The sequence below is a fragment of the Schistocerca serialis genome, chromosome 9, assembly GCF_023864345.2.
Source record: "Schistocerca serialis cubense isolate TAMUIC-IGC-003099 chromosome 9, iqSchSeri2.2, whole genome shotgun sequence".
Lineage (NCBI taxonomy): Eukaryota > Metazoa > Arthropoda > Insecta > Orthoptera > Acrididae > Schistocerca > Schistocerca serialis.
The window spans coordinates 119,473,273-119,497,353 of NC_064646.1; the positions used below are offsets into that span (position 1 = coordinate 119,473,273).

General features: G+C 44.4%; 1 protein-coding gene across 1 annotated transcript in view; it reads left to right on the top strand.

Annotated features, from left to right (window-relative positions):
* Window positions 1-24,081, top strand: part of LOC126419409 (roundabout homolog 2-like) — a 308,578-nt gene that overhangs the window by 264,696 nt on the left and 19,801 nt on the right. Inside the window, exons 16-21 of the mRNA XM_050086597.1 lie at window positions 381-543; window positions 625-734; window positions 10,819-10,966; window positions 13,176-13,303; window positions 17,872-18,028; window positions 19,292-19,416. Coding sequence (XP_049942554.1) covers window positions 381-543; window positions 625-734; window positions 10,819-10,966; window positions 13,176-13,303; window positions 17,872-18,028; window positions 19,292-19,416 — 831 coding nt within the window. The remainder of the gene's footprint in view (window positions 1-380; window positions 544-624; window positions 735-10,818; window positions 10,967-13,175; window positions 13,304-17,871; window positions 18,029-19,291; window positions 19,417-24,081) is intronic.

Below are 24,081 nucleotides of genomic sequence, written 5' to 3' on the forward strand. Positions count from 1 at the left end.
GTATATGCAATGCAGATCTCAATACACGTTTAGTTCTTTCCACTTATGCGAAAACGTAATTTCGTCCAGAAATCTGAATCACTCGTAGACAATAATACTGCATTGGCAAAGCAACATTTAACCAAATTTTTACGAATGATAAGCTCTTGCAGGACACAATAATAATAGTAACCTTAGCATTTGAGTTTATACGTGCTCGAGACTCGCTAATGTCCAAGTCACATAACTTCAGTCTGAAAATGGATGACTTCGTCTGGGAAAAGCAGAAAAATGGGCGAGATATTTTTATTTAGGAGCTGAACATGGAAGCAGAGGAACACCACAACGGCTCTATTAAGAGTTCACTCGAAGATAATAAGTTCTGTGGACTGTATTTCCAGGACATGTGCCAGACAACGCAGAAGTCGGATCACGAGATGGAAATGAAGACATCCAACTCCAGCGGCTCCTGCGCAAATACCGTTCTACTGAGTTCGGACACAAACTCTTGCGCTGGATACATGTCAAGCAGCTCTTGCTCCGAAGACAAGAACTTTTATCCAGGTAACCCGAGCAGGGAGTTGTAAGCTGTGTGAATACAGAAAGGTGTAAATTCAACTAAACGCGTCGCATCTTGGCTTCCAGATAACATCGGCAGGCACCCAGAGAACTGCACCCACGTACACAGAAGCAACTGGTCGGAGCTACCACTGCCTTCAGACACGGCCAACGGCAACGTGAGCTGCCTTCTGCAGGTTCGTTCCGAGCACCAGATGCTCTTTCACCCTAACATAAGAAGTAAGGGAAAATAACAAGATGAGATGGTGAAATATGATTAAATATTTGATTCGTTCCTTTATCGCCAAGTTGGGTCTAGCTGCATCCCTGCATATGGAAGCATTCTTCTGTTTGTCGTTTTATAAGTACTGGAGTGACTTGTGACCACGACGTCTGGCGGATTTTAGCTGCAAGAAGTACTCTGAGGAATTTCACGGATCACACGAATCTTATTTGATATGTCTCTACATTATTATGAAGTTTTGTAATCGACGTAGAAGACAAACACAGAGTGATTTAACAACATACATACATTGGAGAAGAGTTTCCTGAGATACGTTCAAGGCTGTACGAAAGTGGTTAGATAAACGATGAGAAACGAACATTTTTAAAACAATATAGAGTTAAGGAAAATAAAGAAAGGTGACTCTTGCATGAAAAGAATATGTAAGAAGGACGAATACCAGAGGAAGTTTTATCCTGCTGATCGAACAGCAAACGAGGCAATGGAAGAGCACAGGAACGATGGTAATAACTTGCTCTACGATAGGAAAGTCGAATCGCCTGTTATCTGGAAGAATTTTTCTACTTTTTGGTTTAATTGAAAAACATCTGTCAACAGAAGAACAAACACTGGTGTCTAGTACCATACAAATATTTTCCACCCTCATTCGTCTACCGGATTGTTGGAGATTTTGATCGTGCCCGTCATTTATCGCAGTTTTCATTATATAAAAAATTTGTGCGATATAAAATAAAATCGAAGTAACACTTCACTACAAGAGAACATAAGCAGCACAGTATTTCGCGAGCAGAGCGAAAGCTGCGAAGCTGCACAAAGTGCACGCTACAAGAAAGGCATTACGGATAGGCTACGCTTCAGTAGCAATAACGTATCTTAATACATTATACATCTCACTTATTGGTCACAAACATAATATAATATAGGAAGATAAGGAATAGGGCTATACGGAACAGAATAGAGTGTAGATTTTTTTTATTTTATGTTTTTATTTATTTATTTATTTATTTCGCCAAGCATCTGAGTACGGACGATAAAAGGAGAAACTCATTCATCATTGTTCGCTCCAAAAAGCAACGAGAGGTACTCAACTTGCTCTCGAAGTTCGGCATTGCAAGTGTCAGTGACGTCATTTGCCCAAAAGATCAATTGCATGACATGTAACGTATCAGCCAGTATTCGGTAACTGTCCTCTGTAGTATGTTTGTGATTTAGGTATTGGACTTGCGGGTTCAGAATCCCGTCTGTTTCCCGTGATTTCCATGAATCACGTATGGCGGAAGCAGAGATGGCTTTGCTGAAATAGCAACAACAGATGTCATACTCTAGCGTCAATACTTGACCATGCGGAGCTTACTGTGATGACGCAGACATTAAGACCACTGCCCGCCTTGCGACGGTATCCGGCCTGGTGGCGTTGCAGGCACGTGACTCGATAAGGTTCAAATGGTTCAAATGGCTCTGAGCACTATGGGACTTCACTTCTGAGGTCAACAGACCCCTAGAACTTAGAACTACTTAAACTAACTAACCTGAGGACATCACACACATCCATGCCCGAGACAGGATTCGAACCTGCGTTCCAGACTGAAGCGCCTAGAACCGCTCGGCCACACCGGCCGGCTGACTCGATAAGGAAAGTATATATTACGCGGGCAGTGTATCGTGGCAGTCGGCAGCGCCCATAAACAAACTGGAACTTTGACTGGCAGAGGGGCGAGGAGCAGTGTGCGGGAATGAACACCGCCTCCCTCTCGAAGGGCTGCCATCCCACATCCGCGTTCTGTGCTTTCGCGAAAGCAGAACTGACATAACGGTCGCTGATTGCTTTTCTAGTGGTGAGATTTTCATTCGAATAATCCCTTCATGCATCACGATTAGTCTCTTTACTCTAACCAAACTGGAAAATAAAAAAAAAAAAACACACACAACACAAAGCAAATTGGAGTATACAAGGCATTTGGTAGTGACTACAGCGCAATTGTTTTCTGCGCTTGGCAGTAGTAGTTCAGGCCTGACCACTGCCGGTATCTAACGCAACCATAGTTCAAAACACTCGCCACCTACGTGAAATTTTCACTCTGCAGCGGAGTGTGCGTTGATATGAAACTTCCTGGCAGATTAAAACTGTGTGCCGGACCGAGACTCGAACTCGGGCCCTTTGCCTTTCGCCAAAGGCCCCGAGTTCGAGTCTCGGTCAGGCACACAGTTTTAATCTATCAGAAAGTTTCACTCCCCACCTAAAACTGCTACGATAGCGTCATCATAATAAGTGAAACATAGACGACTGGGAATCATTCTCGTGGTTCTCGCGAGCTCGAGTCAAAAGGATGTGTTGTTTACGCATGCGGTCGAAGCACCTGCCTCGATGACGAAGGAGTTTCCGTACTCGGCGGCTCCCTCAGTCGCTCCGGCTAACGAGACGCGATATACAAAGCCGGAATGCGAGAAGTTTCCTGGTACGGGTTCAGTCAGTGAAGGCAACACGGATGTGCATTAATTTACCTGAGACTCTAAGAGTAAACATTCCGATATAGCCGAAAGTCTCAGGTGGCACCGATGGAAGTGACCTAGGAAGAAGCTAACCAGACTGAGGAAAGAGCGTGGAACACCTGCGCTAGAAACAAATAATTCTTTCAACGCCCTACGCAGCGAAGAGCCAGCAGAACAACAAGCAGGGCTGGAGAACAACACACCAGCAACAACAATTAGAGAAGATATCACCTGTAGCGCTGCAGTACTCGGACGACTAAAAAAAGGTGATTACTTACCTAAAGATGTACTGCGGTAGATATTTCGCCGCCAAACAAGTTGGCGCAGACAAATTAAAAGTTTATGATTGCGAGCACTGCTGATTATGCCAAAATAATAGATATTATCGTAGCTGAAGAGATAGGTATGATCGTAGCTGAAAGGATTCCGTGTAACACGTTCCCGACTGTGAAAGCAGAATGGATGAGTGCTGCCATTAAAATGTTCCCCACGACTATCCGTCACGACGATGTAAAATCAGATGTGTAAAAAATGGGATACTCCACCACAGTTGTCGAGTGGCTCAAGATTCCACGCTCACAGAAAGTCTCGCCGAAGCCTTCCGGATACAGAGAAGCACAGAAAAATTTTCCACAAGTAGAGATCTTACAACGTAGTTGTCACTGAAGAAAAGTTGTCACTCATGAAAAATTACGATCTAGCAGAGGCCCAGTCCAGTGCTAAATCTGCCAAAAATATCTGGCGCGTCATTGTCCAATGGCACCGAGACGCGTGAAATGTAACCAAGGATACTGCAGAGGACAGTGTCCACTAAATTCGGCATCTGCAGCGGTATGTTGCAATAGAAGGCAAACATCCATCCAATTACAGAGGCCACATCAGGTACAAAAACGTTAGACGCTGACAGACGAGTCCCCTTCACTAAAGCCCAATGACGCCGCGAAAAATACAGCATCCGCAACCACCAGCAGCCTAAAATTATTTTTGCACCACAACGGCAACCACGCAGAAAACAGCAGTTCCAACCCCCATACTTATTATGCAATGCTCTACATAGATAGGTGTGATCAGCTAGTCCCTAATGTTGGCAAGGGTGCAGCCGCTGCCAATCATGCAGACCTGAGACTCATCCAGGAGCAAACTTCAAGACAACAGTCCCACGTCGTGCCACAGACCACGGCAGAACATTTCAAAGGTTACTGGACTAGTACATGCACTTCGTAATCTCTTACTGAAATAAAGAAACCGTTGCCACGCTGCCATCAGTCACAGCCACGACAGTACAAGAAGCCAACGGAATCATGTTGATGATAACCAGCGGAATCAACCAGCTGGATATACCTAGAAATAAGCTAACTGAAGTCATCAGGTTTTCGACTTGGAATGCCAACGGCACATACGACCACCTGCTGGTGTTCACGCAATTCATGAAGGACCTGATCTTTGACGTTTGTGTGGTGGCTGAAACTTATTAAAACTTGCATTGCGAACCAACGGTCCCAACCGTGCGTGCTCTCGCACCGACGCCCTGCAGCTGGAAGTTGAACTGCTGTCTAGGTCAGGAACCAGGTCTGCCACTATACTGCACCGAAGCCAGCGCTACACGACGAAGAAACCACGTCATTTGCATTGGAGACCAGACAAGCCATTATCCTCGTTGCCCTAAAGGGCATGCAACTAACCTCATCGAAACTAGAGGGAAGAACATTATCGTCAGGGACCTTAATGCCACGGTGTGGCAATACTGGACAATCACTCGCACTGCCCACACCTCACACTGAGTAGCAGAACACTAATGAGTGTAAGTATGTGGACCTGAAGAACTACACAGCTACCTAGCCAATGGAAACTTGCCGTATGTATTCGATGTCTGTATCGTCAAGTGAATTCCTGGATTCATTACTGCGGACGTCGTACACATGCTTTCTCCTGATCACTCCCACGTGGTATTTTCCATAGAGGGAAAATTCACCACCATAAAAAGGCGTCTTAACACAGCTAAAAGCCAACTCGTATGAATACCGCCGACAGTTGCAAAGCAAAATCGGTGATCATGTACTCCAAGCTGGCACCAGTATGCATAATACAATTGTGTATCTACGTCCAATATTGTAGCAGTTATGTCTTCCACTCCACTAGCACAGAACCCAGCAATCCTGCTGGAAGACTTCGACTTATCTGAAAGAGTAACAGACCGAACAAGGAGTGGCGCCTTACAAGACAGCACGCAGTTAAAAATCTCCTTCAGCGGCAAATCAGGACGGCTTTAATTAGCCACTGAAATTGTAGGTGGGTGGAAAAGACGGCCGCACTTCAACATGATGCCACTGCATGGGACGTAGCCCACTTCATTACGAAGAGAAAGCCCAGGATGCCACCGTTAACAACTACTGCTGGTCAGGCCTACGCTCTAATGGGAAAAGCCAACGCTACAGCTATCTGAAAACAACTTTAAACCCATGATGGAGAACATCAACGACGCCCACATTCAACTGGTGGAGGAACGACTCCAAGTTTATATGTCCACTAACAATGGCTCTAAGAATTATGGGACTTAACATCTGAGGTCATCAGTCCCCTAGACTTAGAAGTACTTAAACCTAACTAACCTAAGGACATCACACACATCCATGCTCGAGGCAGGATTCGAACTTTCGATCGTAGCAGCAGCGCGGTTCCAAACTGAAGCGACTAGAACCGCTCTGCCAAAGCTGCCGGCTATATGTCCACTGAACCGGAAGAAGACGATCTGGAGACAATCACAGCGAACATTCAAACGGCTGCCACATAGGAAGATGCGAATGATCAAATCAACGCCTGGATGCCCAAGAATTGCCGCTAGCGAGCGTTACATACATTGCCCGTATCTTTAACAGCATCCTGACTCATAAGAAGTATCCCTTATCTCGTTAGAAAGTCGTAATAGCAATCCCAAAACCGGGGAAAAACTGAGCAGATCCTACCAGCTACGAGACTATCAGCCTTCTCTCCGAGGTGAGCAAGGTCTCCGAGAGGATATTGCTACCGCAGATCAATAACGACTGTAGCCGTGTTGTCCCAGGAGCATGTCGGTCTCCTGGCATGTCACTCCACGCCTCTCAGCTCCTATGACTGGTGGAAGAAAAAACCATAGCATTTAATTGCAGGAAACAATGTGTCATGATCCTCCTAGATGTGTCCTGTGCCACTGGCAGCGCCTGGCATCAGGGTCTGATTTAGAAACTATTCCCGCAGGGATTACCGAGCTTCCTGTTACAACTTCTCATCACCTATCTACAAGGTCGCTCCTTCATTGTTGGGGTGGGGGACGCCATTTCACCGTGCAGAAATGTACTTGCTGCGGTGCTTCAATGCTCGGTGCTGGATTTTGTCTTGCCTACACAGCAGTCACTCGATGCTATCAAATTAATCGATGCAGAAAGTACTGCCTTGATGTGCAGACACAAACGACCAGATGTGATAGTACGCTGAGTGCTGGACCTGGAGAGACTCGGAATGGGATCAAATTGACGTATTAGGTTTGACGCTGCCAACAGCCAGGTGATTCTGTTAACAAAGCGGCGGCCCAGGCTGAGAGGAAACATCATTCTCCCACCCGCATACCGTGGACGTCGTGTGTAAAATAATAAAGAATCACTCCTGATCAGCAGCTCACGTGGAAACATAAAGTCGAAGACACCTGGAAGAAATTCCGTCATCCTGGGAGACTTTTAACTGCTGTTTTATGAGATATCTACCCTCTCTGAATACTGCATACTGAAGATCTTGCGAGCGATGACACGATCATTTACAGACTATGTTTGTCCCGTAAAACTCATACTGATAAAATCCATCGCTGCCAGAATAAAGTGCTCCAGTGCATACAACACGTCCCCAACTACTTTTCCGTCTTGCTGTCTTCACAAAGCTGCAGGGGAAAAATAAGGTTCAGATGGTTCAAATGGCTCTGAGCACTATGGGACTTAACATCTTAGGTCATCAGTCCCCTAGAACCTAGAACTACTTAAACCTAACTAACCTAAGGACATCACACACATCCATGCCCGAGGCAGGATTCGAACCTGCGACTGAAGCAGTCCCGCGGTTCCGAACTGAAGCGCCCAGAACCCCACGGCCACCGCGGCCGGCGAAAAATAAGGGATCAAGAGATTCAATGAGCACTCAGAACATTTGTATAGTAAGTTGCGACAATCACCCAGTGCTCTCATGAGACAATTAGGTCAGCGTAAAGAAGACACAGGCTGCTGCAGGCATCTTGTGGTCCTAATGGACAGGTAGTGGTCCACAACAGATTAGATATTATCAATTAAAATATGCCACAAGTGAAGACACATTCAGCAAGTTCAAATACAGCGCCCACCATCAGACCTAGTAGGTAGTACCTTCGTGTAACACAGCACCAAACAGCTCAACAGACGAACACTATTTCAGAAGAAGGCAGACGGAGAATCATTCTAGCAACAACACAGGCCGCAAATGGGGATTCCCATGACATGAGCAACTTTCACAAGGGCAGATTGTTATGGCGTGGCTTATGGGAAATGAGCATGTCGGAAACGATGAAGCTGGTCGCCTGTTCGCATATTACAGTGATGGGCGTCCACTCAAATTGGTTGAAGCACAGCAAAACCACATTTAGGCGACAGCGTGTTCGGCATCCACGCCTCATCACAGAAAGCGGAGGGGGGCACCTTTCCCACTGTGCGAATTAGTGTAGTGATCAGTGGAGGAGATGACGTCAGAGGACAGCGCTGGTGCAGGTATAGGCATGTCGGAGCGTACCGACGTTGCTGAATATTGGGCTCCGCAGTAGACTTCCCCTGAACATTCCCAAGTTGACCCAACGACATTGTTATTTACGATTGCAGTGAGGACTGCATCATCAAGTCTGGATCACGGATCAATGGAAACGTGTTGCCTACTCAGATGGCGGACGGGGACCGGTGGGGATGGTATTACGCTACGGGTGACTTTCACTTTGGCGTCCATGGAACCTGTAGTAGTAATCAAAGGCACCATGACAGCTCTGGCCCGCATCTCGTGGTCGTGCGGTAGCGTTCTCGCTTCCCACGCCCGGGTTCCCGGGTTCGATTCCCGGCGGGGTCAGGGATTTTCTCTGCCTCGTGATGGCTGGGTGTTGTGTGATGTCCTTAGGTTGGTTGGGTTTAAGTAGTTCTAAGTTCTAGGGGACTGATGACCATAGATGTTAAGTCCCATAGTGCTCAGAGCCGACAGCTCTGGAACGCGCAAACATTATTGCTTGACGTTTTCCCGAAGTCAGTGGCATGCTTTAGCAAAAAACTTCCCATGTGAGAAGACCAGACTGGTGCTACAATGGTTTGAGGAACGTGACAGTGAACTCACGTTGCTGTCTTGGCATCAAATTTTCTCCAACGGAACACATCTGGGGTGGCATCGGGCGCCAGCTCAGCCCGAATTTTATGAGGTTTGCGTGATCTGTGCGTAGACATCTGATGCCACCAACCTCTGCAAACCTGTCAAGGATCTGTCGTATCTATGGTGCGTAGGATTGTTACTGTAGTGCGTTCCAAAGGTGGACCAAACTGCTGTTAAAGAGATGGTTATGTTTTGGCTCATCGAGTAGTTCTAAGGCCGAATACCAGCCGCGCAATAATAAGTTTTATAAACAACTCCATAGCAATGAGAGCAACACTTACGCTTTTCTTTCATTTACTATTGTACTCAAAGACATATCTAATTCGAGAAGTTAAAACAATATTAATGAATTCAGCAGTAATCTTTGGATTTTATAACAGAACCATACTCGGATCTTGTTAATGTTCCGTTACTGTGAACGGAAATAACTCTTAGGTTGCAAAGAGTTGTAAAACGAGGGGGGACCCAAAAGTAGCCGGAATCGTAATGCTGCACATCGTATACTTGTAGTAGCAGGTTGCGCCGCCAGAGGGTTGTAGTAGGAGCTCTGCTGAGTCATTCTGCCAACTGTGAGAAGTGTGATTTCTTTGGCAGTTCTTTGAGTGTGCGTACAGTGCAGACGTGACACGAGGAAATGGATAGTTCTTATGAGTAAACGAGCGGCAGTGAAGTTTTGTTTCTTGCTCGGCAAGAACGCAGCAGAAACTGTTGCGATGATTCAGACAGCCTGCAAAGAACATGCTCTTAGTAAAACACAAGTGCAAGATTGGCTTTCTCGGTTTAAAAAGGGAGAAATGGTGATTGAAGATCAGCCCCATTCCGGTCGACCTTCAGCTGCTCGAAGCGAAGACAACATCGACAAAACCCGTGATCTCATCAGTGAAAATCGACGCAGGACAATCCACCAACTCGAGAACTTGTCGGGGTTGTCCTGGAGCTCAATTCAGCGCATCTTGACCATTGATTTGCGAAGAGTGGCAGCAAAATTCGTGCCGAAGCTTCTTACCGAAGATCAAAGGGATCGTCGCGTTCAAGCTTGTCTCCAAATGAAGGATGCGTTCAAAGATGATCCACATTTTTTCAACAAAATCATTACAGGTGATGAGTCATGGTGCTATGGGTACGATCAAGAAAGTAAACAACAGTCATCACAATGGAGGTCACCTGGCTCACCTCGACCAAAAAACGCTCGACAAGTGAAATCAAATGTGAAAACGATGTTGATTTCTTTCTTTTTTGAGTCAAAGGGATCGTACACTCAGAATTTGTCCCTGAAAACCAGACAGTAAACCAACAATTCTATTTGGAGGTTATGAAACGGCTTCGCAGAAGTTTGTCGCGAAAACGTCCGGCTTTGTGAGGTTTTGGCGTGTGGTTCCTGCATCACGACAACGCTCCCGCACACACAGCTCTCAGCGTTCGTCAGTTTTTGGTCTCAACGAAGACGACTACCTTGACCCACGCGCCCTATTAGCCGGATTTAACACCCTCGGACTTCTTCCTATTCCCGAGGATGAAAAGAGATTTAAGAGAGAAGCGTTTTGCGGATGTGGAAGACGTAAAACGCAATGTCATGAAAATGCTGGCAGATATAAAAGAGGACGAATTTAAAACGTGCTTCGAACACTGGAATGAACGTTTGCACAAGTGTGTTAATGATAATGGAGAGTACTCCGAATGAGATTAAGGTTGTATTTGAAAACAATAAAGTATATGCTCTCTAGAAAGAAATACCGGTTATTTTTGGGTCCCCCTCGTACACCGCTTACCTGTGTTATTAAAGAAAAAACCACACCTGAAACAACTCCGCATGCTAATGTTCCCTGGCACTTAAACGTGACTGTTGCTAGGCAACATCTAGACGCCGTGACTACAGCGACTGACAGTGCGTACAGTAAGAGTTAGTAGATTAAATTTCCAACGTATCACTTAATTAAAAAAACGTGATATAACGAAGGGCTAGACAGTAAACATTTCAGTAACTTACATTATAGATACTAATACCATAACGAATAATCCCTATGTAATCCTGAAAAGACCGTTTATCCCCTCATTAATTCGGGAACAATAAAAAGTTGTGTAACATAATACGTCCAGATTAAACACGGTTTCGGTCACTGCTAACAGTATCGTCCTTTTTTTGCCAACAGCCGCAGTGCCGCAGAGTGTCCAATGAAGGCAAGATGAGCAACCTCAACGGAGCCGAAGAGTGCAATGCGAACACTCCGCTTCTGAGCGGACACAACTCGTGTTCCAGGGAGGAGACGCCTCTCACTCACCTGCCACGGGTTGATACAGGTACGAAACAGCTTTGCACTGCTGTCTTACTGCATACTATCGAGAGAATGACGATACCGCAACGTAAAATCGTAAAATGACATTTGTGTGTCATCAGCTGTATGGTTAGTATAATTACACTACTGGCCATTAAAATTGTTACACCAAGAAGAAATGCAGATGATAAACAAGTATTCATTGGACAAATATATTATACTAGAACTGACATGTGATTACATTTTGACGCAATTTGGGTGCATAGATCCTGAGACATCAGTACCTAGAATAACCATCTCTGCCCGTAATAACGGACTTGATACGCCTGGGCATTGAGTCAAAGAGAGCTTGGATGGCGTGTACAGGTACAGCCGTCCATGCAACTTCAACACGATACCACAGTTCAGCAAGAGTTGTGACTGGCGTATTGTGACGAGCCAGTTGCTCGGCCACCATTGGCCAGACGTTTTCAATTGGTGAGAGATCTGGAGAATGTGCTGGCCAGGGCAGCAGTCGAACGTTTTCTGTATACAGAAAGGCCCGTACAGGACCTGCAACATGCGGTCGTGCATTACCCTGCTGAAATGTAGGGTTCCGCAGGCATCGAATGAAGGGTAGAGCCACGGGTCGTAACACATCTGAAATGTAGCGTCCACTGTTCAAAGTGCCGTCAATGCGAACAAGAGGTGACCGATACGTGTAACCAATGGCACCCCATACCATCACGCCGGGTGATACGCCAGTATGGCGATGACGAATACACGCTTCCAATATCCGTTCACCGCGATGTCGCCAAGCACGAATGCGACCATCATGTTGCTGTAAACAGAACCTGGATTCATCCGAAAAAACTACGTTTTGACATTCGTGCACCCAGGTTTGTCTTTGAGTACACCATCGCAGGCGCTCCTGTCTGTGATGCAGCGTCAAGGGTAACCGCAGCCATGGTCTCCGAGCTGACAGTCCATGTTGCTGCAAACGTCGTCGAACTGTTCGTGCAGATGGTTGTTGTCTTGCAAAGGTCCCCATCTGTTGACTCAGGAATCGAGACGTGGCTGCACGATCCGTTACAGCCATGCGGATAAGATGCCTAACATCTCGACTGCTAGTGATACGAGGCCGTTGGGATCCAGCACGGCGTTCCGTATTACTCTCCTGAACGCACCGATTCAACAGTCAGTGGATCTCGACCAACGCGAGCACCAATGTCGCGATACGATTAACCGCAATCGCGATAGGCTACAATCCGACCTTTATCAAAGTCGGAATGGTACGCATTTCTCCTCCTTTCAGGAGGCATCACAACAACGTTTCACCAGATGACGCCGGTCAACTGCTGTTTGTGTATGAGAAATCGGTTGGAAACTTTCCTCATGTCGGCACGTTGTAGGTGTCGCCAACGGCGTCAACCTTGTGTGAATGCTCTGAAAAGCTAATCATTTGCATATCACAGCATCTTCTTCCTGTCGGTTAAATTTCGCGTTTGCAGCACGTCATCTTCGTGGTGCAGGAATTCTAATGGCCAGTAGTGTTGTACATCACATATATCCACAAAAAATATTTTCTCTTGCTGTTTTCCAATACAAGATGAAGGACTACTCTGTGTATTATGAGTCCCTGCTTTTCATAATCAGTCCTCGAATACAGTCCAGCAAATACGTTTCAGTATCTCTGCATCACGTACTATAACTTAGGCGGCACTAGTTTCCGTTAAGATTGTGCCGTGCAAACTGCCTCAGCAACAATACAAAAATCCGCAAATTCAGTACGTATTTATTCCGTGGATACTTGTTAGATCTACAAAATAGCTACACATTGGAATTAGTTTCATACACACCAGCTATTACGGCGGGAAAAGTACCATAGTTCCATTAATGTAAAACTACGTTCATGCCGCCACCTCGGTGAATATTAAATTTGCGGAAACATGTTGGTCTTTCTTTCATGAGTCCCTGGCCACCATTTCCCTAAGTGAAAATGTGATTACAGTATCTCTAACGAGTCAGTAGTTATTGATGACGTGAAATCCAGCTCCAAAAAAAATTAAACATTACAGTAAATATTTTTCTGCAATGCTACTCGCACAACTATAAATTACATTTTATTACATTATGTATTGAACCTTTCACTTAACGTGTCAGAACTGCAGTTTCTCTTGCGAATAAACTTTTTAGTAGTGAGACACGTGATTTTTGTGTTGAATGTAGTGTGAAGGCTTTCGTCTGTCTTTCAGCCGACTTCAACATACGGCCAGTGCCACCCGACAGAAGGAGCTCTCTGTGTGAAGACGGATACGCCAGCGTGTGCTCCGTGTACAACGACCCAGTCAGATACACAATGGTGCCGGATCATCACCCCTCGGTAAGTTGACGTACGCTCTCTATCTGGGGTCCTGGTAACTAGTGAGCAACGAACAGTGTGTGTGCAGCACAAATTCAAATATCATTCTAAATATTTTCTGATATTTCATTATGATGGAAACAATCAAATGGATTGTGTTCCTTCAAGTTTATACACGGTGGATAATTATTATAGGTATAATCGAAATGAGCGAGCAGAGGACAATGAACCTAGAAAATAATCCTATTTACTGTTGTTAAGTCGGCCATATATCCGCTTTGATCGTAACTGCAGGGGCACTTTTTATACATAGGCATTAGCCTGTATCGTCACACTTGCGATACGTTTGGTTTGAAAATGAGCGTAGGTGCCCAAAAGTAGTGGCCATCAAGAAATAAATAACATACTTCTTTATACAACTTATGACGGAGCTACCGCCATTTATTTCAATCCTAATAAAAGTAGTATCAGAAACCTTTGGCCTCCCCGATACGTCATATGCACAAGTGCAGTCATATCAATGTTACGACAGTGTTAAAGCCTAAACTCCGTCCAAATAGGCCTTGGAAGGTCCAACGGTACCGAACGGCCGCCCTGTCCCTGTCATCCTCAATCCAGAGGCGTCACTGGATGCGGATATGGAGGGGCATGCGGTCAGCACACCGCTCTCCCGGCCGTATGTCAGTTTCCGAGATCGGAGCTCCTCAGTTTGTCTCACAAGGGCTGAGTGCACCCCGCTTGCCAACAGCGCTCGGAAAACCTGATGGTCACCCATGCAAGTGCTAGCCCAGCCCGACAGCGCCTAACTTCGGTGATCTGACGGGAACCGGTGGTACCACTGCGGCAAGGCAGTTAATGCCTAAGGGTACGTTTGTTTCGAAACGTCGCACCTGAGACTTAAATTAATAAGTGAGTGCTACGAGGAACTCATCAACGAATGACTGCTGATAAACTGATTTATTGCTATAACTCTAATATCGTGTTAAACAATAGTTTTCAAAAATGGATACCGTGGCTGTATCGAAAGTAGTGCAAAAGTGCTTATTTAGTATGAACAGATTAGAGCCGTAACGCTCTCTTTTACATCTGACAAAGAATAAGGTATAAAAAATTTTATGCAACAATCACAGTAATAATAATTTCAATTATTAAAGAATTAATAATTGTCAATAATAGTAGTAATACTCATAATAATGATAAAATAATAGAGGAATTAAGAATTATATTAATTTGTCTTTCATAAAAAACTCAATAATTAATCTGCTATTTAAAATAATAGCAGGTTGCAGAATGTTTTTATTAACTTAAGAACGACGCATTTCGCCCGGTCAGGGCATCAGCAGGTTATCCTAAAATACAGGGGCCAACAATCAGTCCGGCGTGGTATTATTCTGGGCAACTATAAAAGTAAAATATGCTTCAAAATCCGAAAGCACAAAATTATACAGAGAAACGTAATGTAACTCTCATTAAATGATCACAAATTGTCTGCCAAAAAGCATCCGTTAAGAAGGCCAGATACCGCATAAAGCTTGCTAAAAGGCAATCTGTATGGAAAAATATTAAAAATTAATGAAATAAAATCATCGGGATCAGGCATTAGTAGAAAACGAAGGAAAAATCGAAAGTATGTATTACCCAATGGAGTATTAATGACCCTAATTACGCCTAGGAGCTGCGACGGGCTTTAGGGTCCTCCAATGGAATGCACGATCGACGATCGCCAGTAAAGGTGTCCTTCCGCATGCACTTTGGACACGGAAGAGAGCAGTGGCTGCCATCTAAGGGACGTGGTTTCAACCGATTTCTGTTGTCTGCTTTCGAGGATACAAAGTTTATCGCCAAGACAGAGAAGATGGTCGAAGAGGTGTCTTCATTAATAATGGACTGTATCGCACCTCAGTACAGACATCCCACGAGAATGTAAATAGCTTTCAAGCGATAGCGGCCAGCTTCTTTGCTGCACTCAGTTCCCTAATCATCGTGGCTCTTTGCAGGCCGCCAAGGTGGTATATTCCCCTTGAAAAATGGTATGCACCGGTTTGGCAGTTGGAACTTCCATTCCTATTTTGTGGCTATTTTAACGCGCACAATAGGCTTTGGGACTGTGTCTATAAAGATAGTCTGGGTGACAGGATCCTTCGAGATTCTCTACGAGTTCAATCTTATCCTCCTCAATGATGGATTCCCTACTTTACTTCCCTTACCTGGGAAGAGGAGCTCAGCCATCGATTTGATTCTGTGTTCGGCGTTTCTTTCTTTGTTTTTTACATGGACTACTCTTCCCTATCCTGTGCTGTCTAATCACTACGCTTTTCTTATATCGACTTTCACTGCAACGCCCATCACAGCCTATAGGCCATCTCGTAAATGGAACGTTATGCAGGCAGATTGGTCACGGTATGACGCACTAATGGATGCCCAAGTCCACTGGGGGACCCAGAATGTTCGCGTCTGGTGGCGTATCGGAGACTGGCTTGCAGTCGTCTTAAACAGCATACCACATGAGAGAACAAACGGATGCAAACGTCCACTGTGCGCTTTCTCAAGACCCGCAAGAAAGAACTCTGGAAGAAGTTCTGGTAATAACTATCTGAGCACTCTCCTGTTTGACGTATGTGGTCGATGGTGAACTCGCTCAAACGGAAATCGGTACCTGCCAAGCGAATGCATATCTGGAGTTTGCCGCCATTGTCGCACCTTCAACTGTCATGCCGGAACCCATCGATCTCGTGGCGACAGGTGCCGCTGCCGATATACGAGGCGGTTTATCCACACCATTCTCCCTCGACGAACTCCACAGGGCTCTAACGTCCTCATCAGATACATCGTCCGGTTGTGACCACTTCCACTACTACATGGATCACAATTTGTCTGACGATGCAGAACGTGTTCTTGTGAACATCTTTAATGACATCCGGAGGGATGGAAACGTTCTAGATGACTGGAAGACAGATTTTGGTGCTCATACTAATACCAGAACTTATCAGAAAATTGCAACTGCCGCATCTCCCGGTGGTGATTTTACGGATTATACATAATTTTCTAGGTTACCTTACCGTATATATTCGCGATCAGGGCAATGTATTGCACGGACCCCACCAATCGCCTTACGGGCGCCCGAAAGGCGTGATACTGAGTCGCTTTCTATTTGCTCTGTACGTTGCCGACCTAGAGACTTTGTTCAGCCCCACTGTCGAGGTTCTACAGTATGCGGACGACGTCTGTATATACGCTCGCTCCTCATGCTTTTGGATGACACGCCTATGGCTTACCCACGCATGTGAAATGTTGGTCGCATAGGAGTTCAAAAATGGGCTCACTTTTTCTCCTGACAAATCAGTTGTGTGATATTCACGAGGAAACATAATGTAACTCATGTTAAAAGGTCAGAAACTGTCATCCAAAAAGCATCCGTCAAGGAGGCATGACATCGCATGAAACATACTTAAAGGCAACCTATATGGAAAAACATTAAAAATTAATGAAATAAAATCATCGGGATCAGGCACTAGTAGAAAGCGAAGGAGAATAGATACTAATAACTTAACGAATAATGCCTCAGTAACCCTGAAAAGACCCTTATTAATTCGAGAACAATAAATAGTTGTGTAACCTAATACGTCCAGATTAAACACGCCTCAGATGGCTCTGAACACTAAGGGACCTAACTTCTGAGGTCATCAGTCCCCTAGAACTTAGAACTACTTAATCCTAACTAACCTAAGGACATCACAAACATCCATACCCGAGGCAGGATTCGAACCTGCGAACGTAGCGGTCGCGCGGTTCCGGACTGAAGCACCTATAACCGCTCGGCCACACCGGACGGCCGTCCATGGTCATCCGCGGTAATGCAGAACAGTGATTCTTCAGCACAGTGCGACGCCATCATAAGCAGTTCATGCTTCCCGGTCACGACGCCTCTCCAAACTCGACGGTTTGTGTTGTGGTGTTAACGGCAGCCTACACGTGGGGCGGTGATTCTATAGTCCGGCTGCTGCCAGTCTCCAGCCAACAATGCGAGATTACACAGAATGTCGCAAGGTGTCCATTGCTTGTTCGTGAATAGCAGGCGCGGTTGTGAAGAAGTTACTATGCCACAGCAGTTTGGTCTCATAAGACCTTACCACAAATTTCCAAAATTTTACAGGATGCAGTCCAGCATCAATCCACTGTCACTCCCGAATTCCCCAAAAATCTGAGCATTGCGAGATTCGCCCAAGACACCAAATTGAGGCCCTCAAAGTGGTCCCTTTCAAACAGTCAGGTGCTGATAACGCTGTCTCAGACGAGTACACGGCATCTTCGTGGCCTTCTGTGGTCACTCAACATCTCACGCTGTTTACGTCACCTTTATACCCTACCAGGCCTGATAACAGTACTAAATACGAACGGAATTAATGCACCCCAGTGGACGTTCTGCCACACACAGAGAATTGTGTCGTCTGGGTGCGTCACATGTCTTGTTCGGCAGTACATTTAATTTTTTTTTCTGTAATAAAACCTCTTATTTAGATCATATGTGTCGAATTGTATGCTTCCTGCCTGAAGCCAAATACGGCATATAAATAGATGTTTCTTTGCAGTTTCCAGGTTTCCTAGCGGCCTGTGAGTCGGTCACGGCTTTCGGAAATGGCGGCGAACACAAGTACAGCCAGTGTCACCCGCAGCACAAGAGGCACCACTGCCACAGGCATTCCTTCTACCACAGGTCGCAGCGCTGTTGCAGGCATAACCCGCAAGGTAGGGCCGACTCAAGTATTTGGATGTCTGATCGTACCTTTAAGGACTTAACACTAAGTATACGTTCTAAATGTTCTGTATTAATTGGATAATGATCAGATACGAAGCCCGCCACTGGTCACTGGAGGGCTGTTACGCTTTAGAAGGAAGCTAAATAGACGCGTTCTCTCAATTTGGAATAAATGTTAATTTTCAGTGATGGGATTCACTGATAATTCTGACAACTCGAGTTCGAGTCTCGGTCGGGCACACAGTTTTATTCTGCCAGGAAGTTTGATATCAGCGTACACTCCGCTGCAGAGTGAAAATCTCATTCTGGAAACATCCCCCAGGCTGTGGCTAAGCCATGTCTCCGCAGTATCCTTTCTTTCAGGAGTGCTAGTTCTGCAAGGTTCGCTGGAGAGCTTCTGTAAAATTTGGAAGCTAGGAGACGAGATACTGGGAGAAGTGAAGCTGTGAGGACCGGGCGTGAGTCGTGCTTCAGTAGCTCAGATGGTAGAGAACTTGCCCGCGAAAGGCAAAGGTCCCGAGTTCGAGTCGGTCCGGCACACAGTTTTAATCTGCCAGGAAGTTTCATATCAGCGCACACTCCGCTGCAGAGTGAAAATCTTCTGGAAAGAATAAATAATGTCCAAACATCTTTACAAAGAAAATAACATATTATTAGAAAAATTCTACAACATAACTCTTATCAGATAAACACATAAAGACAGAAAGAACACAAATACACAAGTGTACACAAACACATGGCGGGATAACACAAAAGGAAAGGACAGGGATTGTTTTTCTCAGGCTAAGGTACAGCTCAGGCTGTCACCACAACCCGGTTTTTTTATTTCACATTCGTTGGCTTCGCCAGCACACAAACAGACTAGCTGCAAGAATCCACTTATCGTAGCAAAAGCCCCGGGTTCCACAGAAATGGCTTTCGACAGAAGTGCTCCAAACCTCCGACACAGCTGATGGCGTTCTATTCGTCGAACGAGGAACGCTAAGCTCTGCGGTCGCCTTAGTGGTATTCAAGAGGAGTAGACCACAGGACTGAGTTTGTGCACTTGTCTGGTAGAACCCTGAACTGGTATCCTTTCATTAATTTGTAATCTCTCGCATCTGACACGAATGCAAACATCTCCTGAGGAACAGTTGATATTGTTAATAACTGTGTTGACGATTTCTATCAGCGATAGAACCGTGGCGCTTTGCTACATAGGCTGTTACAACCTGACATCCCAGGTGTTACCGCCATCGTTTCTATGTACGCAGGTGGCAGCCTGGAACAGCGGGAGTGTGACCACGCCCCCGCAGGGGGGAGGTGCGGCAGCGAGTCCTGCTGTTCCTCTGGCGACGTGGGCTGCCTCTACACCGAGCCCAGGAACTTCCCGCGGCAGGTAAGCCGGCACCCGCACTCTGTGTAATTCTGACGTAAGCAACTTGTCGAGAAACCTGTGCCACTGTGCCTCTAACCCGGTAGCTGATTTCTGTAGAAACATTTGGTTGGTGTTCCTAATTCCCGATGACTACTTTTGTTTTTAATCTCAGAACAACGCACCCTAGAAAAAGGCGGGAATCGTGGTAGATGACGTTGTAGACACGCAGTCAGGGAAAAAGCTCTTTCGTACGCAGTGCGATAGACAGAAGTCGACTGTCAACAGAGATACGAGAATTTAGTGTGATTTCTCAAATACAGACAAGTATCGGAAATACCGTCCTGATGAGGATCATAAATACTCCAACATTACACAAGAATAGTCGAAATACTTAGTCTTGCAAATAGTATTATTTACAGATGCGCTCCACTTTTCCAAAATAATACAAATGAAACTAAGTACCGGTAGCCGATTAGCCCTTCATACTGTTCCTTTTGCGTTTGTCGCACTTGATACATAGAATTTTTAACAATACGCATAGATAATTATTTAATAAACGTAAATGAGTACAGCAGAGTACCACCGACGATGTACCCATAAGCTTCGATAATATCTCACCTACGCAAGCGTATTAGCTCGTATTTATCCGTACTTACAACAAACTGTTATGCACACTTACAACAAACTGCTATCCATTAACAAGCAGATTTAGTTCCAAATCGTTCTTCATTCGCCTAGAGTTATTCAAATACGGAACTTACTTGTACTTAAATCCTCGGAAAATACACAGTTCTAATGGGACAGTGACATTGTTCTGACATCTCGTTTGGTCATTTACTTTACTTATTTATTTATATGAACCAAGGAGGAAAGAATCTGGTATAAATCGACGTCCGGAACTCCTCAATTTGTGAACGATTACAAGAAGTTGCGTTCAGTGAAATCCAGGTGAAATCCAACAACTGGAATATGTGACGAAAACTCTTTTTTTTGTTTTTTTTTTATTTTAATGAGTGATTACATCTACAAGTGCACCTGAACTCTGCGAACCACTGTAAACGCAAGGCAGAGGATACGTCCCGTTGTACCAGTTATTAGAGATTTCTGCCTTCCCATTCACGTTTGGAGTACGGGAAAAATTGTTTAAATGCCTCTTTGCGTGCTGTAATTAGTCTAATCTTGTCTTCGCTATCCCTGTGCAAGCAATACGGAGGGAGGAGGGGTTGTAATATATTCCGATTTTCAATCATACAGTTGGTTCTAGAAACTTTTTATGTGCGTTTTCACGGGATAGGTTCCGCTTTTCTTCACGCGTCAGCCAGTTCACTTCTTTCAGCATCTTCGTCTCAGACGAACCTTCGACAATTCGTACCGCCCTTCTTTGTATCCGTTTAATACCCGCGGCTAGTCCTATTTGGTACGGGTCCCACAAACATGAGCAATATTCTAGGATGGATAGATCTGACGTTTTGTACGAATTTCCCTTTGGGCGCTGATTGCACTTCCCTGGTAATCTACCAACGAACCGCAGTCTGCCACCTGCCTTACCGATGTGGTCGTTTCATTTCATATCCCTACAAATTGCTTCACCTGGGTCCTTGTTTGAGTAAACGTCCGTAAGTATGAGAGAATGCGCTTAAGTAGAAGGGAAATTTCCTGCCTTTTGAGTACTGTGTTGATGATAATTTGGCGGACTTATTTATCTGTATTACATAGTTTGAGAGGCACCCACTTGCCTTTCTCATACTGTGGCATCAAGCAGTCAGGCCTGCAAGATGAGTGGTTTGCCAAGCGAGTGGAATCTTCCTTAATTTATCGAGCAACATGAATTCTCGTATCTTACTATTTAGTTACAAATTATCCTCCTGTATGAATAATACGCAACGGAAACACGCATCTGACTATCAGTGATTTATAGAACTCTGACTGTACACTACGCTCTGGCAATACCACATTTACCTTTTGTCTTTGATTTAACGGCTTTTATATAAATTCGGGACATTACGATAACATACAATTTAATGAAAAAGGCCACCAATCTCTTTCTTTTCACTATTTGATTTATTCCTAAACACACAAATTCTACAACCTACAACAAAATCACATGAGAAATTCCGCCCAGTGGGCATGGCTTTACGTTAGTGAATCTCTATACTATGGTCTCGTAATCTATTTACCGCAACAGTGCACTCCCTGGATCGGATGGTGGATCTTTTATTATACCTCACACTTCGCCTCTCACAATAATCCTCACGAAACTTTCCTCCAGATCGAGCGATACAGAAGGAACAGGCATACCCACAAATCTTTCGAAACTACCTTGCTACTCCCATGCAAAACACACATACCCAAATTACAAGACATACACAACACAACAATATGAAATATTACACAAAGAACGGTTACAACTTCATCACTTTCCGCTTTCCCACTTCAATATTTATCCCAGTTTCACACGACACTGCCCCACTTTGTAATTCTACTTTCCTACTGTGAACTCTGGAGATAAACGCACGTCTTCCTGTGCAATGCAAGCCATGTGGCGTTGCTGGAAAAACGGCCGACTCACCTTGATTCTCTCTCAGAGTTTAAATTCAGCGTCACACGGAATGATATTTCTTAAATACTTCAACTTATGATACACACGCTATTTCTTAAATATTTCAGCTTATTGTACACACGCTATTAATTCTTAAATATTTCAGCTTATTGTACACACGCTATTAATTCTTAAATATTTCAGCTTAAGCTCACGGAAGTATCTCAACTTATAACTACACGTGGGCTCTTTGTGACCGTTGGTTTACTACAATCCCCTTAAAATTACCTGCCTCACTTTGTAATTTTCCCCACAAAAGGTCCTGTGAAAGAGAAATTATTAATTCTAACTACTCTTAAATATTCCACATCCATACCATGCCTCCACTCATTCATTCCGGAGCACAACAAAAAAACAGGTCTTTACAGCAGAAGGTCCAGCGGCAGAGTACCTGAAACATGGCCGTATTCCGATTCTCTCGCACCTCTCTCGAAGTGGGAGAAGCACCTTGCTACCTTATTGGTCAGCCACATTTCAGACGCTCAAAGCTCTGGTAACTTCCATCTCTTTGGTCTCACCAAAGGTAGCCAAAGGATCGACTCAAAGATGATCATATATTCCGATTCACTATCTGTGGTTAGCAGACGACCATACATTCATTCCTTTCACAGATCTCACCAAACTGGATGTAGGGATTTATTTTGAGGGAGTGCACATGTGATCAATTAAATAAATAAATTGTCATTCTTTCCCACACTGGTATCCGGCTTCGCTGTATTAATTGAAATTGAGTTACTTTTACACAAAAAATGTGTTGTTCTGACAAGAATTTCGTACCTATTTTCAATGTTGGGCGGTACTGTACCCTTTCACCACCGGCTACCCATGCAGAAAAAAATGGCACGGTACTATCCTTGCAATGCGAGGGTAGTTCCGAACATTTTTTTAAGAAAACTGTATTCGAACAAACGTAGTAAGTCATCAAAGTAACCAGGAGGAGACCTTAGCCCCTGGTGACCTCAAATTGACGACCAAATGTTGTTACTTTACCAAATTGGCAGTTGTTGCATTATTGTACTCTCCACAATCCGGAGTAACGTACACATACTAATTTACAACAATCTACATGACAAATAAAACATCACATCATAGAAATGAAAAAATAATCTTGAGATAAAATTTTGCTTTAGTTACTGGGATCTTCGTTATTTTTATGAGTAATCCAAATTTCAGTAATTCTAAAACAAATAAAAAATACTTTCTCTGTTGTCACACATATAGACGACAAGAACTTGCATTTCGACTAGCCTTCGTTACACTTTAATGTGAAATGTCACCACTGTGATAATAAAAATAAGTGGCTTCAGTCAAAACACCAACAAGATTATTACTATGGACGACATCAAAATACATCAGTTAATTCCGATATTTGTTGTGCAATGCAAACTCTTGTCCCCTGTGACAACCTTACTGATCAATGCTACATGAACCGCTACGTTAGTATTACGCCACTGGCTTATAATTAGAGCATCATTGTACCAAATATTCTAATAAACATGCTACGTGAACTTGATAACCCAGAACAGACAAAAAACAAACACTAACTATTCTAAAGACAAATGTTGATGAAATACAATTACACTTGCTGTCCCTTCAGGAATGAAACACATAAAAAAAACATTTACACAATTACAAATACATTATTTCCTATCTTGCGAGTCACACGGAAACCTTTCATTCTGTGATTTTCTTGTGGTCAAAAAGTTGCTGATAGTTTTCCTAGAACCACTGTCTCGGTGTCAAAGCTCTCCCATGGTTACCCGGACGAAAGTCTTTGAGTCACTCAAATCGGCATTTTGAACACGCACTGAACAGTAAACTGTATCTCACATTAAAGACAAATGTCATAGTCACTGTCAGAGTACCATCCACACGAATCTGTTCGTCCAAAAAGAAAAATGGCCCTACAACTACTATTACCCACGGTTCTGTCCTTTCAGTTCATGGTGTAATTAAAAGTCGTAAGTTTCAACAAACAGCACTTATTCCCGCACCAGTTCAAGAAATGTCTCCTACTACAGACGCAAATGTCAATGTCCCACTCTAGTTTCTTGCCTTCATACAATAATTGTTCACCAAACGACAAC